Source organism: Ictidomys tridecemlineatus, chromosome 10, assembly GCF_052094955.1.
Source record: "Ictidomys tridecemlineatus isolate mIctTri1 chromosome 10, mIctTri1.hap1, whole genome shotgun sequence".
In the NCBI taxonomy this organism is placed as follows: domain Eukaryota; kingdom Metazoa; phylum Chordata; class Mammalia; order Rodentia; family Sciuridae; genus Ictidomys; species Ictidomys tridecemlineatus.
Window position 1 is genome coordinate 71358338 of NC_135486.1, and position 19482 is coordinate 71377819.

Genomic DNA, 19482 nt, shown 5'->3' on the forward strand with positions numbered 1-19482 from the left:
CATAACTGGGTGTTTCTCTGACTCGTCCTCCTTGCTGTCATTCCCATTACAGAAGAGCTGGCCCTGGTGTCTGTCCAGAGCCAGTGTGGTCCCCTTAGATCCAGGCAGCCTGTGCAGGCTGGATAGCCAGGAAGGAGCTACTTCCTCACACAGGTGGTCAAAACCAAAACAAATCCAACCCACCTGCATTTCACTATTTTCACTAGCTCAGAAAAGTAAAGGCTGCAAGTTTTTGTTTTGGAGGCATTAAGATTTGTTTGCAGAAAACAAATACTTTCCTAAAAGGTAGCCAAGAAGCTTTGCAAATGTGTGAGATATAAAAACTCCTGGGTTCCAATTTAGGTGCCACCCAGAGGGGTCCCTCATCTCTGCCCCTATGCTTTATCTGTCACAAATCAATATAGACTGAATTTTGAATGGTCTTTGTTTGTGACCTCAATGCTAGGGTGCCCTGGCAAGTCCCCAACTCTTCCTGCCTTCCCCAGAGCTTCCTTAAGTTTCCTGGTGTCTGGGATGTGATGTGGGAAGAGTGCTGCAGCCTCTACAGGTCATTTAACTTTCCCTGGCCTCGGTGTTCCCATCTGTGGAATGGGGGAATAATACCATAGAAGGCAGATCAGATGCGGTGATTTTTTTTTTTTTTCCCCATGCCTCTAACCTGTTGTCTGGCACACACAGCTGAATACAACGAGACAGCAGTGTGTCTGGCATTCTGTCTGTAGTTCTGCCACTAGCATGAATGTGGCTCTTAATGGCCCTGACCCTCAGTCTCTTTGGCTTTGCTGATGAGGAGTGGGATAAAATTCCTTTCAGGTCTCAAATCTGAGGGTTTTTAAATGAAAATCAAGCAGAACTGAAATAGTCTTTCTCCGGCATTTTATTCTGGTATATCCCTGGGTCGTCTTTGGAAGTGCAGAGGTGGCTCTCACAGATACTTGAGGATACTTGCCTCAGCAGGGGCAGGTGACATCTTGAGCTGCACTGTCTCTGATCATGTAGGACACTGTGGCAGGAGCCCTGTCCTAGCTCCCCACTTCAGAGCTGCCCCGGCTTTGACAGGACGGTCCTCCAGGATGGCCCAATCCCAGAGCAGTGGGCTGGGCCAGGTGTGGGGGTTAGCCAGGGCTTGTCCTGCCAGGTGACGTTCTGCCTCCTGACTGACTGCTCTCTTTCTCTCTCTACTTTTTCTCCTGCAGCCTTTGCTAGGGAAGGCCTGTCTGTAAGTATTTCTCTGAATAATTCTGCTGCTTATACTCCTTCCTTCCTGCTTGCCAGTTTGGCCTCCTGCCTGTTAGAACACTGAGGATAAAGACAGGTTTTGTAGGAGTCTGAAGTCTCCCTTGGGGGAGGAGGAGATGGGCATGGAGGAGGGAGGAGGGAGATTAGGAACATTTTATCGAGGAATACAAGAGGGATTGTGGCCAACCAAGGTTCCTCATGGGCCCCTGCTGTCAAATCCACGTGTGCCCTCTGAGGGTACCAGTTTGGTGACACACTGGGTCTAGGCTACCATTGCTTTTTATGTCCCCACCCCACCCCAAGAATCCTTTCATTTTGAAAGGACAGTTTAGCCAGAGCCTAATCTTCAAAACAAGGACACACCTGGTGGAGTGTGGCAGGTTGGACTGGAGCCCTGCTTCCTTTCCCTCCCTCCAAGGAGCCCCATTGCTCCAGAAAGATCTTCGTGGACCCTGTACTTGGGGATCCTGTTGTTCTTTAGGAGAACCCACTCAGCCCTAAGTTGCACTCGGGACTGGGTGCAGCTTTGACATCAGACCGTGGGGTTGCCTTTCCCCTTCCCCTGGAGGGCTCTGCTGGAAGCTCTGGTTCAGCATGGGCTCTGGCAGCCACTGGGGAGAGAACGCAGTGCTTCCACTGCTCTGGTGAGTCCTGGCTGCAGACCGTGCCAAGGCCTTCGTATTGCAGAGTTTTAATAGCTGCCACTGTACAATGCCACCCTCCCCACTTCAGTGACACCTTCCCCATTGATTCCCTCTGCACTCATTAGGTTACCTTCATGAGTTGATGTTGAAACTGGGGATGGTTCAGCTGGACAGCAGGAGGAGCTTGGCAGCATGCCTGGGCTCTGGTGGCTCTGCAGTCAGAGGTACCTCCTAGGGCGGTACAGCTCACAGAGAATGCGATGGCTCATTCCCCCACCTCTCTGGTCCTTAAATAACCATAGGAGGTGGCCGGGCCAGTTTCTCCCCTGCTTAACAGATGGGGGCTGATGTCAGACAACCTGCCCACAGCCGTCCAGCTGGTATGCAGCCGAACTCAGTACCAGATGGACTTCCTGCCTCGGAAGGCTGGTGTCTTCCTCTCTGCCAGCCTCTCAGAACAGCTGGGATACTTGCCCTAGGTCCTTACAGCCTGTGGGGTACTCCTAGCTGCTTTTGGTTTCTAGTTAGGTCCCAGAGCCTCTCACCTGCAGCTGCTTCCTTGGTTAATGATGGCCTTGTTCTTTAACATCTATCTTCTAAGAGCAAGAGGCCTCACAGTGTGCAGTATCCTTTGTCCCTTTGGAGCCAGGATCCAGCACATGGGCTACTGGAGGACCAGGGTTCTTATATGACGGCCTGCCTTTAGGCTCTGAGCCTATGGTCTTGCACATGCTGTGTTCCTTTTCAAAGAAGGCTCCTAAAGTCTAGCCCCGCTTATGAGTGTAACCCCATGAATTGGATCATAGATAGGTCTGATTCTAGGAATTGATCTGGACCCCGAGACCAAAATTTATTATTAGAATCTGACCTTGCCAGGTTTGCATCTTGGTTCTACTACCAGCCCTGACATTGGAACTCTGGGCAAGTTAAAGCAATTCTAGGACCTAACTTCATCATCTGTAAAATGGAGAGAACTTTATAAGTTTTTTTTTTTTTTTTTTTTTTTTTTGTGGTGGTATGGAGATTGTACCAAGGAATGCTCTACTACTGAGCTAAACCCCCAAACCTTTTTCATTTTTATTGTGAGACAGAGTTGCTTCATTGCCCAGGCTGACCTCAAACTTACCAATCACTGGGTTTATAGGCATGTATGTGCCTGTGCCTGGCTTATAAGGCATTTTAGTAATGAGAATGCAGATAAAACACTTAGCAATATATCTAGCACCTATGCAGGGCCTGATGGACAGTGGCTGCTGTTATTATTAGGGAGGGACTTGGTACCCTGGGCTTCAGTGGACACTTCCTGGCCTCTTCGGGTCTGAATCTGCATTTTGGTGCTCCTGTGTTTCTGCCTCAGCCTGGTGGTTTTTCTGCCCGTGAGCAGCTAGAGTGCTCAGACTTGGGTGGAAGGGATCCCCCGGGTGTGGGGCCAGTGATCTTGGTTTCATGGCTAAATTGGCCTGATGGTTCAGACCCTGTGCTCTGCAGTGTCTTCCTGGGGGCTGTGCAATCCATGTGAGGTGGAGAGACCACCTGGCATTCATGATTCGTTTTAGAATTTCATATGCACTCTAGAAAAAATACTACTGAAAGATTTTTTTTTCTTTTCCAACCTGTTTGTTTTTTTTTTTTTTTCTCTTCCCCACTATGCTTGAAAGACGAACTGTCTGTCACATTTTCTCAAAGTTTTCTCCTTACTAACCTTGGAAAGGTAAATGCCTGGTGCATGTCCCTCTGTCCCCTCCTGCATCTCCAAGTCATGGCATCTTAGCTGTAGGGCATCTCGATCTGTGTGCAGAAGGCCATTGTGGTGTATTTGGCTCATGTGTCAGTACCCAAGGGTATTATGAGCAGTGCTATCGTTGTGAGGTCTGTCTTCTCTCTCTGTGTGTGTCCTGAGCCAGGGGCCTCATGACTGAATGACATACACATGACCTGCCTTGTGGCACTCCGTGTTGTCTTGCGTTGTCTTCATACATGAAAGCCGGGGGCCTATGGTGTCCATGGTAGAGCAAGGCTACGACCCCTCACTCTTAGATTCCATGGCTCTCTAGATGTGAAGTCTAGGCCACTTCCAGAGACCCACCCTATCATGGAGGGTGTCAGCTGCCTGGGTTCCTGAGTCCTACTTGGACCTGGGTGGTAGTTCTGGCGCTGTCCAGACCTGTGAGGCTCCTCTCTAAAGCTGTCTCCAGCTGGGGTGCTCAGGGTGAGAGTGTGAGAGGTGATCCTGCATACGTGTCTGCCTGGGATCTGTTCTCTTCTCAGTGTTGTTGGAGACACTGAGAGTCGGAGAGAATACTATAAAAATTGTGTTTCTTTTTTTTCTTGAGGGGCAGATTAGGGAGTTCAGGGAGAGACCCCTGCTTTGCAGTGGCAGCAATCATGTGTCCCTAAGTGATTGAAGAATATTTTTAAGGAGGTTTTGATACAAGCCAGTGCCTTAGGGATAGCACTTCCTCCTAGGGTCACTTTGATCAGAGCTAGAGCCTCCTCTGCTTGGCTCCTTGCCATGTCCAGCCATCCCAGTTAATCCCCTGTGCACTCCTCTTGAGCGCTGGGCCCAGATCCCAGACACCAGGGCCCAAACCTGAGTCAGGAAACGGGACCTGTGCTGCTTCAGGTCCCCCAGCTCAACCTGGCCTGCCTGTGGCCAGCAGGGAGTCCCTGTGTGGGTGCAGAGAACAGCCCTGGGTTCCTATTTGATCCACTGGAGCTTCGGGGTCCTGAGCCACATGCCTGTCCCATCTTCCTTCCCCACTTCCTTCTGGCAGGAAACCAGCCTGTGTCCGCCCCGTCTCTCTGAGCTGGGGTTATTCTCTGTCATGTTCTGGATCTATCTGGGCACTCTTCCACCTGTTTTGTGATGATGCCTCTCTTGGGTTTTGTTCTTTGTTGGGATAGAGGGAGGGGAAGACGTCTCATTGGCATGGCTTTGAGCCTTGTGCTAGAGAAATGCAGTTGGATACAAGTCCTGATTCCTTCCCCCACCCCCTCTGTCTCCTGAAAACAGAACATGAAAGGCTCCCGGAGTGGCGCCGACTCCTCCAGGGAACACTGAAGCAGACACATCCGGTTCCGTTCCATTTCCACTTCTGCAGCTTAGCTTGTGCCCACCTGTCTGCCTGAGGCCAAAACAATCCCCAGGACTTCTGGACCAGGCGGGGGTGGATGAGAAAGGGAGACTGCTGGCTGGAGAGCAGCTGCACCCCACGGTTCCCGGATGGCCAAGGAGACAACAGCCATGTGGATCCCTGCTCAGGCCACGTGCGGGCCTCCCCGCCCTCCATGCTCCAGGGCCTTCCAGGGTGTCTGGTCTCAAGTTCTTCCATCAGGCTTGAGGAGGACAGTGTGTAGAGGAGGTGAGAGGTGGGACCCCAATGGACCCCACTATTTGGTTTTGTTTCTGTGATCCTGGCCTGGCATTTGCTTAGCTGGTGAGATTCGACTAGCAGAGAATCCTGAAGTTAAAGGAGGGCAGATCCTAGCTGCGGAAGGTGGAGACTCACGTGGCTCTTTGGTGCATCTTGGCCTGGGAAGGTGCCTCATGGAGAGAGACTTGGCTGCATGCAGAGTTGGGACTTCTCCTGAGAAGTCGCAGAGCTGATGTTCACCTGTCAACAGAGCAGTGACGTGCTCGGACTTCCTGTATGTCCACCTGCCTCCTCAGCCCTGAGTTCAAGGACAGACTGGCTTGTGTAGGCAAAAGGAGGTGTTTTGCAAAAACACAACAGATGAGCAGGGCTCCCCCCTCCCCAAGGGTCTTGGGGTCCCTTTGTTCCCTACATGGACCTGGAGGTGCCTGAGTGCATTGCTGTCCCGGAGCTGCTTGCTTTTGCACATTTTAAGGTGACCTGAAAGTCACACCTCTTCAGGACTTAGAGGCTGGAGCGTTAGGCCTTCAGGGGCTTGGAGCCTCTGCATATGAGGAGTCGGGCAGACCCATGAGATGGGGAAGCTCAGAGCATTTGCATTGTTGCAAAGCCAACTCTGTGCAATGGCATGGAGAAGAGCCAGCCTCCCTCCTTCTGGGCGCTTGTCACCACCCATGTCCCTAACTGGGGTCAAAAGTCCCAGCTAGGCCCATTTTAGGCTGCTTCCTCCAAGAGGTTGTCTGTCAAGTGTCTGCTGTGTCCCTGGCACCACTCTGGGTACCTTGGGGATCTCAAGAGTGGAATGTCATCTTTGCCTTGTGTCGATGGCATCTGTGACATGTTTGCAGGTACTGCTTGCAGGGATTATGGGACATGTGGTTCTAGATGCCTATAGTTTCTGTCTGTTAGTCTCTCTTCCCTTGTTGCCTCAAAAAATGGGGTAGGAGAGGGTATCTTACAGAAGAAACTCAGCAGTACAGTTTGTCCAAATGACCCTTTAAGGATGTCTCAAAGCTGGTGCCAAAGGTCACTTTTCTTCCCACCTTCTGCTGTGGATCCTGGGACCATGCCCTTTAAAGGGACAGGCCTGGGGTGAGGGTGGAGACCCAGACACCTGAAGCTGAGCATGGAGAGAAGAGCTGCTTTGTTCGTTGAGAGGAGCCCTTTAGAGACTGCATGTTTCCCTAACTGGGATTAAGTGGGACACGGGGACACGCTTTAGATACTGCACGATTGAGGTTCGTATTTTTCACACCTTACCCTTCAATTCCTTCCTGCCCCACCCCCTACCCTTTTTTAATTGGCAGTCTTCCAGAGAGCAGGACTATCTAGGTGTACAGTCCTTACAGCGTAAGACTTGGGGTCCTTCCTTTCCCCAGTATTTTGAGTCAGGTCAGGTTGTGTGTGCGGCACATGCATGTGCATGAGTATTTAGGCTGCTCATATTTTTGGACCTGAGAGCCCTGTAGCTTTGCACCTGAGGGTGGTCTCGTAGCTGCCACCCTGGCCCTATCCTTTATGAGCTGATACAGGTAGGGACTCCTTGAGGGTGTGTTCCCCGCTCACCCCTGGGGACCCGGAATCACATGAAGAGGATTTTGCCTAACATAGGACTTTAGTTTGGTGGGAGACTAGATGGGGAGAGCATGTGGATAAGGTCAGGGAGAGATCTTGGAGAAGGGAGAATTCTGCTTCATTTGAAAGCCAGTAACCTGACTTTTGAAGGGGTGTCGGTTGGTGGGTGCATCTGACATGCAGTCCTGGAACCTCTGCTTCTCCTGTCTTACCCCCACCCCAACCTCCAACCCCCCCAAAAGAAAACAAAACTGGGACCAATTTTTTAAACTTTATGCCATATTTGTTTTTTTGGGTAAGTTTCCCCCTTTCCTTTAACCATGGGCAAAGCATTCTGGGGAAGAAAAACTGTTTGAACCACACCAATGATATTTTCGTTTGTAATACTTGAAATTTATTTTTTTATTATTTTGATAGCAGATGTGCTATTTATTTATTTAATATGTATAAGGGAGCCTAAAAAATAGAAAGCTGTATAGATGGGGTTTAATTGTTAACGGTTTTGGGGGCCTCTTATGTATGACTTATGACTCCTGTGTTCTGTATATTTGTCTGAATTAATGACCTGGAATGAAGCTGTGCTAGCTTTTAAACAGGGGATGCCTTTGAGAAATTTGTATATTTTGCATTTGCCGGATCAATAAAAATAACTGTTTGAAATACACTGATGAAGTGGACCCTTGTTTGGTTTGGGGGGAAGAAAGGAGAATCTTTTGACCTCTCAGCTCTTGACCTACCCTACTTCATTGTCTTCCTTTAAACATGACATTCAAATGCAGACTATGTGCTGCCTACACTGTGGGAGAGTAAGATGTGTCAATTTTAAACTAAGAGAACTTTTTTTTTTTTTGAAGGGCTGAGGATTGAACCCAGGCAAGGCCTTCTGTAAGCTAGCAAGCACCCTATTAGTGAGCTACATCCTCAGTTTTGTTTTGTTTTAATTAACACAGAGTCTTGCTTAGGTTGCTAAGAATCTTCCAAAATCCTGAGGCTGGCCTAAAACTTGTTAATGCTCATGCTTCAGCTTCTCAAGTTGCTTGGATTACAGATGTGTGTCACTGTTTGGCTTAGACTTTATTTTTTTCTTCAATAAGACATTTAAAACATTTTTTTTTTTTAGTTATACATGACAGTAGAATGTATTTTGACATTATACATATATGAATTACAATTTCTCATTCTTCTGGTTGTATATGATGTGGAATTACTTTGATTAGATATTCATATATGAAACATAGGGAAGTGATTTATTCTATTGTCTTACCTATTCCCATCCCCCCTCTCTTCCTTCACCCCCCTTTGTCTAATCTAAAGTACTTCTATTCTCTCCTACCACCACCCTTATTGTGAGTTAGCATCCACATATCAGAGCATTCAATCTTTGTTTTTTGGGGGGATTGGTTTATTTCACTAAGCAAGATAGTTTCCAATTCCATCTATTTACTGGCAAATGCCATGATTTCTTCTCTTTATCCTTTATCCATCTGTTGAAGGGCATCTAGTTTGGTTCTATAGTTTAGCTATTATGAATTGAGCTGCTACAAACATTGATGTGGGAACGTCACTGTAGTATGCTGATTTTAAGTTCTTTGAGTATATGCCCAGGAGTAAGATAATTGGGTCAAATGGTGGTTCCATTTCTAGTTTTTAGACTTCATTTTTAGAGTAGTTTTAGGTTGACTGTAAGTTCCTGTGTAGGGTTCCTGTATATGCTGCCTGGTCCTACATTGTCTCCTTGCTTATTCACATCTTGTGTCAGTGTCGCCTGTGTGTTGGGACTGATAGACTGAAGTGGGTACGTTATTAGGAGCTAGAGAACATGGCCTGCCTTAGGGTTCATGCTTGTGTTGTGCAGTTCTTTGGGTTTGACAGATGCATGGTGCTGTCTGTCATTGGCGCTTGGGACGGTGGCCTGTCGGTATTAGTCCCTTTGTTCCATACCCCTTCTCCTCCTTTTTCAACAGTGGGTCTCAGGCCAGCACTGTGTCACATAACAGGCCCCACAGCACTGTAGGAAGCCATATTTCATTTTAGTTCCTCTCATTTCCCACCATTCCCCACCTGCTTCTAGTCATTTCCAAACAGAGAAATATTTGATTACCTTCAGTGATTTCTTTGAATTTTTGGCAACTAATAAGAGGCAGAGACCTTTTTTTCACCCTGGAGCCTTGGTCTTCATCTCTGCAGATTAGACCAAGTTAAGGGCTGGTTGAGCACTTGTGGGCTCCATCTAAGCACCCACTGAAGCATCCCAGAAATAGTTCTGACTCCCAGATCAGTCTCTCTCCATCCATCCCTTCCACTTTGCCAACACTAGCTGTGAGGAGAACAGGCACCCTCATTTGCCATGTCCGTAAATGAATCCTGGATCTGGAAACAGCATGATAGGGAGTGTAGTATTTGATGAACTTGAGGCCACGTTCCCTGAGTTCTAGGCCATGTTTAAGTTCACATTAGACTTTGAGTGCAGGGGACATTGTAGTGATCTTGATAGTCTTTGTCCCCAAATCTGGCCCAGTCTTTAAGATTATCTTCCAAGAAAATTTGAAGACCCCTGTAAAAGATGATGTATACATACTTTAAAGTACAGAGCCACTGGGTTGTGGGAAGCTGCAATGGATCCAGGACCTTTGGGGCAAGCTCTGAGATTCACTTGGGTGGCCTTGGGCTGGATCTCCCACCATCCACTAAACTAAATGTTGAAGAATGAGTAAATAGGCAGATGGCTTTCGATTTGTATTTCAAACTAATTTGAAGGTGAAATTTGTTGCAAATAGTTTCTTAGCATGCTGTTTTCCTTTGATTTACAATGGCTTTTGATGACCTTGATCTCCAAACATTTTTACTTTGGAATCTCAGTAATTCCTTTGTAGTTTCTTTTGCTTTTTTTTTTTAAACTTGGTGTTTTCCCAACCAGGACTAGATATCCACCAATACTCTTTTTAATAGTCTGATTTTTAAAAAACACTTAAGTGATGTGTATGGTGTGGTGCTATGACCAGATCACCACCTCCCCCCACTCTTATTTAACCACATCTTCTGGTGCTGCTGGCTACGTAATTTGAAGTCAAGGCATTCTCAGTGGTGTCTATTGAAGAGCAGAAAATGAGGCTGAGGGTGGAGTGGGACCCCTGTGTTGAAGTTCCTGCTGGGCTCAGCCTTGGTCTAGAGTGAGGGCCATTTTGCTTTGAGGACACCAGGCTCTCCCAGTCCAGGCTCCAAGAAGAGGGACACCTGCAGCTCCATTTTCTTTAGAGATCCTTGCATGGGGCAACCAGCCTTCCTAAGCACCCACTCGCTCACTCCACGCTCTGCTGGTCCCACTGCTGCTTCCACGCATCTCATCACAGTGTTCACGACTCGACTCGTTCTGTCAACCTTCCAAGCTGAAGTTGCTGGCAACAGGCACCAGCTTCCGCCGTTGGGAGAGCGATTGTTTGCAGTCCACCTGGCCCTGGAGACGTGAGCTTTTTCCGCTTTGAACAGTGCTTCACTTCATAGTTGACAGGGCCCTGCTTGGGGACAGCTGGATTATGCCAGTCCTGACCCATCAGCCTTTTGACCCCTTTGCTGGGGCCCCAGCCAAATGGGACGTGCCCGAGCAGTTAGATGTCAGGGCTCATCTGCGTGAATGAATTCAGTTGTTCTTAATCAGAGTGGCACAACACAGTCTCCTAGAGAGGTTTCCCCAGTGCACACATCCTGGTCTCCCTCCAGGAGCTTGGGGTTTGTAACTGAATGCATTACAAATCGGTGTTTTTTGGGGGGAGGGTTTGAGGTGTTCTAAGATCCTGAGAGAGAGAGTAGGTGAGAATCACTGGCCCAGACTGATCATCATAAGTAAAAGGGAGAGTAGGGAATATCCCTCCACACCAGGTCAGAAGCAGACAACAGGATGGTGATTGCCAAGGGCTGGGGGAGGGAAACGTGGGGGTTGTTTTATGGGGAGAAAGTTTCAGTTATGCATGATTAAAAAGCTGTAGAGATCTGCTGGGCAACATGAACCTGTAGTTAACAGTACCTTATGTGCACTTCAAAACATGCCCAGAGACCTGATCTCAACTTCTTACCACACATCTAAAATATCCAAGAAAACCACAGAATAAAAGGACATTTCAGGAGGTGAAAAATATGTTTAGTATGTTGGTTGTGGTGATGGTATCATGGGTGCGTGCCTAATGTTTTGGTAGACCAATTGTAGCCCAAAAATAAAACAAAGAACACTAAAAACACACAAAGAACCACCACCACAACAAATGCGTGGATTCTATTGCAAATGTCTGTCACTGTGGGACACAATCTTCTTTATGCAGGTCCCTGGGGTGGGGGTGGGGCCTCATGGTGCAAGAAAAACTTCCACTGCCCAGCAGTTTACTGTTTTGGGTGAGAGGGGTTGGTGAATGTGGAAGCATGGTTTCTTAAAATGTAAATGTGTGTCTTTTCTCCTCATGGCTGTACTGTCTTCCAAAAATCACTGTCTCCCTAACATTTAAATCAGGTGGTCAGGGCTGATTTCTGACCTCAGAGGTTTCTGCCAGGTAGAAAGCTGAAGCAACCTAAAGCACCAAACCCCATCTCCCACTCTCTTAATTGTCTTTATTTATTTATTTTAAGAGTTTTGGGTTTACAGAAAAATTGAGCAGAAATTCTGTGTTTCATAGAAGGCTAAAGATTGCGATAGAGAGGGTTCAGAATTTCCATCTCAGGATAGAGGCCAAAGTCTCGGCCTCCTGGAGTACCAGCACACCATTCTGGCTCCATTTGCTGTGTGATCCCAGTTCCTTACACTCTTTCTCATTCATTTTGCTCTTGCCTCTCGGCCTAATGCTCAGTCCTTGAACATGGGAACGTGAGTCCAACTCAGGGCCTTTGGGCTCACCATTCCCTGAGCCTGGAAGGTCTCCCCAGGTATACAAGGCTCTCACTCCACTCTTCCTCTTGATCTCCATTCAGATGTCACTGTATCAGAAAGGCCTTCCAAGGCTATGTAAAAAAAAATAAATAAATAAAAATAAAACAACAACAACAAAAAGCAAGGCCCCCCTGTCTTCTAAGTCACTGTATCTCCCCTGCCCTGTATTATTTTTCTATATGTCACTGTTTCACAGAGTTTGTAGTAACTTATTTTCCACCACTAGATTGCAGGCTCTTTGAGAGCAGAACAGCTCACTGCCCTTCTTGCTGCCTGGAAAAGTCCCTGGTGGGCGCCTGGCAGGCTCTCGGTAAGTATGGTTGAACACATAATTGGTCTTAAGCAAGAGACAGACCAGGTGTTGAAAGTACACACTGAGGAATTAATGTGGCTTGGTGAAGGAAGTTTAGGACAACTAAAGGAAAGCTGAGCAAAATTTTATTGAAAAAGATGTTAATAATAAATTCAAAGCCTTGTTGAGTTTTGAAATTCTGAATTACAGAATAAATTTTGAGTTCTGAAGATTGTTTTATAATATTCACTTTAAGCTCACATTCTTCAATTCAGCGTGTCTGAGGTAGATTAAAGTAGCCTCCAATTTCCTGAAATACAACATAGGCAGCAATTACCATCTGATCCACACACCAGAGGTGTTATCTGCAGCAAAATTCATGTGAGTATATAGCTTAGGTACATGACCTCTAAAATTAGTGATAAAAGCAAGTAACTAGAAGCTTGTATAGTTAGGGGGTTTATGCAGTGTGTATTTTTCTCTCCTCCTTACTTCTCTAAAACAGATCATCATGTTTTGGTATACTTTCCAAGGGGTGTATCTGCCACAGATAGATCCTCACCGTTCATATTTTCTCTTTTCTAAAAAAGCCAGAAAAGTTTTCTTACATTTATAATAGTCTTTCTTTGCTTTTAGGAAATGAATGAATGAATAGGACAAGCCCCTCATCCACTCCAGAGGCAAATAAATAAATATAAATAAAGCAAGCAGATGTCCAATGAGTATCTAAAAGTAGGATACAGCTTGGCATAAGCCTTTACTTGGAATCTTTATTACCTTAACAACTTTGTGACCTGCTTAGCTCTGCCTATAGGTACACTAATCATTTAAGGAGTATTCTTCTAACAACTGCTAATACAAGCTTTATTATCCCTAAATTTGCCTTACCTATCTCATCCCCTTTCAAGACTGGGGCAGGATTTTCAGGGCATTTACAGTATCATGTTCCAGACTCCTGGAGTGGGACCTATGTCTCCTGTCATTGCCTATACCTTCCCTGAACAGTGTAGCTTTGCAGGCACATGGTCTCACAGTGAGATTGTCCCCTGCACGGGATCAATCATCTCATGGGGACCCAACTTCCCCCTTCTAAATCACAGGTCTGATAGGTAACATTCTGCATCCTGCACAGCAAATGAAGACTGCCCTCTCAAGTGATAAGGACTTTTCTGGAGCCACCCATAGAATGAGAACTGAGAGGATGATCAACCAGGATTGGTTTGATCAAGACTTCTTCATTACTCATACCTCTCACCTGCCTTCATTACACATACCTCTCACCTTTCTTCCTCTAAGCCTAAAGAAATCTCATGACAGTAATTGGAAGACAGGACTGAGATGCTTGATTTCACTTTGCCTTCCCAGTATGGTCCTAGTGATGAAGGCTCCTTTCCTGCTTGCCATCCTTCCCTTTTCTGTTTGGCTTTTGGGATGAGCAGCAGGACCTCGTCCATTGGAATCCCTGGTATCAGAGTTTTATTCATCTCAGAGAATGCAAAGCCCACTCAAGTCACACCGCACCAGTCTCACAGCAAATAACGTGGTGACAAAATTCCCATGTGGGAATTCCCATTCTTCTTTTTCAGGTGACTTATGTCTTGTGAGTTAGCTTTTCAGGCTGTGACCAGAATATCTGACATAAACAACTTAAAGTAGAAAAGATTTATTTTGGCTCACAGTTTCTGAGGTTTTAATTCTCAGCTGACTGGCTCCATTGATTTGGAAAGGGATGGTGGGAGAAAACTGCTAAGTTCATGGTAGCTTGGAAGCAGAGAAAAATAGATCGAAGGAGAGAAAGGGGCCATAACAAAATATACCCTTCTAGGGCAGGCCCCCAGGGACCTCATTCCTTCCCCGAGGCTCCACTTCCTTACAGTTTCTACCATCTCCCATTAATTCATTGAAATGATTAATCCACCAAGTGGATTAATCCACTAATGAGGTTAAAAGCCCTCATGATGCAATCATTTCCGAAACGTACCACCTCTGGACATTTGAAGCCAAACTTTAAGTAAATGAGCATTGGCAGACATTCCGGATCTCAACCATAATAGTTGCACCACCTCCCAAGAGGAGCTCCACAGGCTGGTGACCAAGGGTTTAACACAGGCCTTTGGGGGACATTCTAGATCTTAACCAAAGGTAAATGCCTTTGATCTAAACTAAAAGACAAATGCCTTTTTGTCTTTTACCAACCAAATTGCTTTTCACTTGATTAATCAAACATCATATTCTTGGTTGCCATTTTGATCATATGATATTTATCAGTTGCTACAGTTACTGCCAAGGGGAAAAACAGAACCTACTAACTATGTCTTCCCCTTTGAATCCCAACTCTTGATCCTCAACAGTCAGAAGAGGACACATCATCTCCCCAGTCTCTTCTAAGAACCTGAATTCAGTTTCTTTCCTTCCCCAAGGCCATTCTCTGCCCAGACAACCATTTGGACAGAGTCCTTCAAACTGGCAGCTTAAAAGGAAAAATTTCTAAGAAGTAAAGGAAATAGCAATAGTGTCTAGCAATTCCCAGATTTTAAATTCCATATGCATCCTTTTGTAGAATGGATGTACCTAAGAATGCATGGCTTGCCCACTTCAAATCTTACCAAATTGCATTGCCCTAGCAATGTAGAATACCTCAAGGGCCAGAGACAGAGTAAGACTCTCTCAGTGGTTAATCAAGGTACATAAACCTTGGGATTTGTATCTTACACCTGCCTTTGGTGTAAGATAGAGTCATTTTGTTAGAAATTATTCTGCATGGCCTATGGTGAAGTGGTGGAAGTAATGATAATTTTATTTCTGTGTCTTGGTCTCATGTTTTCTACTACTCTCAAAGGATATATCCCGTTTGAATGAGAGTTCCTTAAGAGCAAAGCAGAGAACATTAATAAGAAATATTGAATGCTAAATACTAAAAACATATTTAATCGTAGCAGTTACTATTGGTAGTGAGAACTGTAAAAGAGATGGGGCCTAGTTGAAGAAAGCAAGTCACCTGTGGCATGCCCATGATGCATATATCTTGTCCTAAGGCCCCTTCCTTGCGCTCTCTCTCTCTCTCTCTCTCTCTCTCTCTCTCTCTCTCTCTCTCTCTCTCTCTCTCTCTCTTTCTCTCTCTCTCTCTCTTTCTCTGCTTTCTGGCTGCCATGAGCTGAGTGGCTTTCCTCCAGCATGCCTTTGCACCATAATGTTCTCCCTCACCTCGGGCCCAAAGCAATAGAGTCAGCTGACCATGGACTGACACCTCTGAGACCATGAGTCAACATAAACTTTTCCTCCTTTAAGTTATTTTTTCTTTTCAAGAATTTTGTCACAGTGATGAAAAGCTGACTGAAACAAAGTAAGAGCAGAAGTATTCTTTAGAAATGTAATGAATTTTTTTTTTTTTAGGACTAATGGAACTTCAAGAAACATTAAAAAATACCAACAGATAAAACTTCTATGTCTTTTCTCAGTCTACTATGAAATTTTAGGTTCATGGTGTCTCAAAGGACTAAGTAAAAATTTACACACACACAAACACACACATGCACACATACACCTCACAGAGACAATGCTACAAGGAAAAGATGTTAAAATAGGTAGCTCTCAATAAAAGTAATGAGTTATTTTGTTGTTCGGTTTCCACTCTTGCAACTTTTCTGTATGTTGAAAATTATTTCTAAATAAGAAATAAAAACTTTTACCTGAATTCTTTGAGTATCTCTCTGCATCATTTTATATGATTGTTAATACCTATATTTATCACCAATCTTCCTTTTACTTTCTTTTTAATATATAGTAATGTCTACCTCCTGGTAACAAAAATTGAAATTATGTGCTAGCTGCTAGAACCTGTGTAGATTGTATCCGAGTTTTCTTTTTCATTAAATATGTGTAGGGAAAAATCTGAACTTCATGGTTAGTGAAAGGAAATGAGTTACCTCTGTTTTCTATATTCATTTAATCGTTTCCTGAAGCCCCAAATTAAGCTTGATGCACTCATATACACTTTTACTATATATATAATTTATAGAACATCTCCTCCATAAATAACTTACATTTTTATGTACACACTATAGTGAATGATTATAAAATAACTAATAATACAGTAATTTATCTTGTTTTATAACACGAATCTTAAATTATTTCTATCATTGTATTTTTATTTTTAATGGATCATTTTTAGTATTCTTATGCAATGTAGTCCACTAATACCTTTCATATGGGGTATTTATAATATGCTTCAAAATGCATAGTTTCTATTTCTAGTGACTCCCTTCCCTTCTGGAAGGTCTAGTGATATCTTATTGTGGTTTTAATAATCACCTCACTAAAAACTAATGATGTTTCATGTGCTTACCCATCCATCTCTCTTCTTTGGTGAAGTATCTACTCAAAGCTTTTGTTCATTTAAAAAAATTGGGTTATTTGTTTTCTTATCATTGAATTTTGAGGGTTTTTTTTTATTTGTTCTGGACAGAAGTGACTTGTGAGCATTTTCTTTCTGTCAATGACTTGTTTTGTTTTCGTAACACTGCCTTTCAAAAGGCAGAAGTTCTCATTTTTGATGGCATTTAATTTGTCAATTTTTTCATAGATCATGCTTTTAGCAGTATAGCTAATAAATGCCTAACTCAAGATCATAAAGACTTCTGTCTATATTTTCTTGAAAAAGTTTCATAGTTTTAGGCTTTACATTTAGGTCCATAATCTATCTATAATAGTACATATTAGTAATTTACTGCTACATAACAAAATTCCACCAACTTAGCAACTTAAAACAACATGTGATCATCTTCCACTTTCTGTGGGTCAGAAGGCCCGACATGTGATAGCTGAGTTTTTTTGCTCAGAGTCTCACAAAACCAAAGTCATCTGGAATGTGTTCTTATCTGGAGCTTGGTGCCTCTTTCAGGCTGGTGGAAAAATTCAGTTCCTTGTGGTTGTAGGGCTGAGGTCCTGTTTTTTTTCTTGTTGGCCGATGACTGAGAGCCACCCTCAGCTCCTAGACGTTGCACTCAGGTCCTAACAACATTGCTGTCTCACAACCTGGCTGCTTACAATACCTATTAAAAACCATCGGAAGTATCTTTTCCCAGATGGCTATGGCAGATTTTTTTGCAGCTGAAAGAGAAGTTATATAATGTAGGGTAATCATGGGAATGATTATGCTATTAACTTTTTGCCCTATATTTAACCTAATCAAAGAAGTGACTATTCTGTGATATTCCTAGGTCTGGAAAGGTGATTTAGCAAGGACATATATACAGGGGAAGGAATTTGGGGGATCTTCTTCTTCTTTTTTTAAAGAGAGAGTGAGAGAGAGAGGGGGACAGAGAGAGAGAGAGAGAATTTTAACATTTATTTATTTTTTCTTAGTTCTCGGCAGACACAGCATCTTCGTTTGTATGTGGTGCTGAGGATCGAACCCGGGCCGCACGCACGCTAGGCGAGCGCGCTACTGCTTGAGCTACATCCCCAGCCCATTGGGGGATCTTCTTGTAATTCTTTCTACCACAGAATAAGAGGCGTGGATTTCTAGCTTAATGCTATCTTTTATAAACAGAAGTTCTTTATTCAATGTGCTTAAATTTTTTTATTTTTCCCTTTTATGGTTTTCTTTTTAAAAATATATATGTATCTAACCCTTTTATACTCCAAGGTCATAAGAGGACTCTATTACAGTCTCATCTAACAGTTTTACAGTGTTGTCTGCTGCATTTAGGTTTCTATCTGGTGAGAACTGATTTTTGTGAATAGTGCTATATGGAAGTCTGATTTTACTTTTTCCTTATAGGCAACAAGATGTTTCAGCATACACTGAAACATCCACCTTTCCTCATTCCGAAATGCCTAGACTGAAGCTAGTGTTCAATTTAGGAAACAGTTGACATAGTTATCCTTTTGAGTCTTATGATCTATGAACATGATATATATATATCTCCATTTGTTTTTTTGATACATTTTATAATTTCCTTCTTCACAGAATGTAAAGAAATTTTACCACATTAAATCTGATCAATGTCTTTTGTTTTTCCTGTTAATGATAAAGTCATTGACCAAATGAGCACTGTGAGTCATTGCAGCAGGCAGATGCCCCTTAAAGGGACTTCAAAGGCTAAAAGAAAGGATGCTGCTGAGTCCATGAGGGAAAAGAATGGGCACCAAACTTTTATAATATTCTCCAATTCCATGGAATTTCAGCCCTGAAAGCCTGATAAGTGTTTATAAATTGGTCAAAAGGCTTGTGGTCTTGAAGCAATGTCTGAAGTCTTTCGAGTGGAGTGGAAACGGCTCCTGTTGTCCCTGAAAATACTGCTGCCGCACTATGGGTTGCAAATTCTAGGACGCTGTTGTGCCTTTGGAGAAGGCAAGAAAAATCCTCTTGTAGACCAAACATAGTGCCAGGGTGGTAGTTTTCTGCATCAATGGGGGAAAGATTCTGTAATAAAAGTGTCAAAATCCATCCCTCCTTGATTTCAGAGCTACTGCTGACAAAGGAAATGTGAGATGGCTACATTGTAGCAGCCACACAAGTCATACTTCATTTCACCAACATTTGTAATGTGAGGTGACATATATTGTTTTGAAGATGTTAGAATCAGTGGTCTCTTTGGGTGAACTTCTGACCCCATCACGTGGCTTAAGATCTTGAATTTTTTTTTTTTCTTGTCATACGAGCTGAGCCTGGTGATATGGGGGCTGATTGTTTTTTTTTTTTTTTACAACTTTCCTAATTTCTTCCATTGTTACTAGTTTGTTAATTTCTCTCTTTCAGAGTCAATTTTGATAACTGGATTTCTATGGCCCTGGGTCCTGGCCCCATGCCCCAAGCAGCTGACCTGCAGGACAGTGGCGAGTGTGGCTATATCATCTGCTATTCTTCACTTTCTGTTTTTTCTTTTAAAAACAATATTTTAAAATCTCCACATCATCGCCACGGCTTTCATGCAGTGAGTGTTTGTAGAGACTTACCCAGGACTAGATGTTTAGGATACCTGAATTCTGGAGGTAACTTGGTTCCTCACTAACTGTTAGACTGAAGTCCATGTAACTAAGGAAAAAACTTGTATTCCTGGTGCTAGGATTCTGGACATTTACAAGTTAACTTTCCTAGATTTCTTAGATGCGTGAGACTAGATGGTTCTTGAAATATATATATATATTTTTAATTTTGAAATAACTTTCCAGAAGTTGCAAATATGGTAGAGAGACTCCCATACATCCTTCTGCCAGTTTCTCCTAAAGTCAGTATCATATAAAAATGTGGTGCACTTATCAAAACTAAGAGTTAATATCCTGAGGGCTGGGATTGTGGCTCAGCGGTAGAGCACTCGCCTAGCACGGGCGGGACCTGGGCTCAATCCTCAGCAATACATAAAAATAAAGGCATGGTTTTGTATCCATCTACACCTAAAAAAATAAATATTTTTTAAAAAGAGTTAATATCCTTAGAATACA

General features: G+C 43.9%; 1 protein-coding gene and 1 pseudogene across 11 annotated transcripts in view; one reads left to right on the forward strand and one right to left on the reverse strand.

Moving 5' to 3' along the window:
* Pfkfb3 (6-phosphofructo-2-kinase/fructose-2,6-biphosphatase 3) overlaps positions 1-7496 on the forward strand; it is an 86844-nt gene extending 79348 nt beyond the window's left edge. For 8 of the 11 annotated variants that reach the window (XM_040277892.2, XM_040277897.2, XM_021723046.3 and 5 more), the window contains 3 exons: positions 1197-1219; positions 3542-3594; positions 4897-7496. In XM_040277892.2, the coding sequence (XP_040133826.1) occupies positions 1197-1219; positions 3542-3584 (66 nt within the window). In that variant the 3' untranslated portion in view covers positions 3585-3594; positions 4897-7496. The remainder of the gene's footprint in view (positions 1-1196; positions 1220-3541; positions 3595-4896) is intronic. The other 3 variants (XM_078023178.1, XM_005320300.5, XM_013356379.4) reach the window with 2 other exon arrangements.
* Positions 7497-18039: 10543 nt separating this feature from the next.
* LOC101976969 (mitochondrial nicotinamide adenine dinucleotide transporter SLC25A51-like) lies at positions 18040-18656 on the reverse strand (annotated as a pseudogene).
* Positions 18657-19482: the final 826 nt, after the last annotated feature.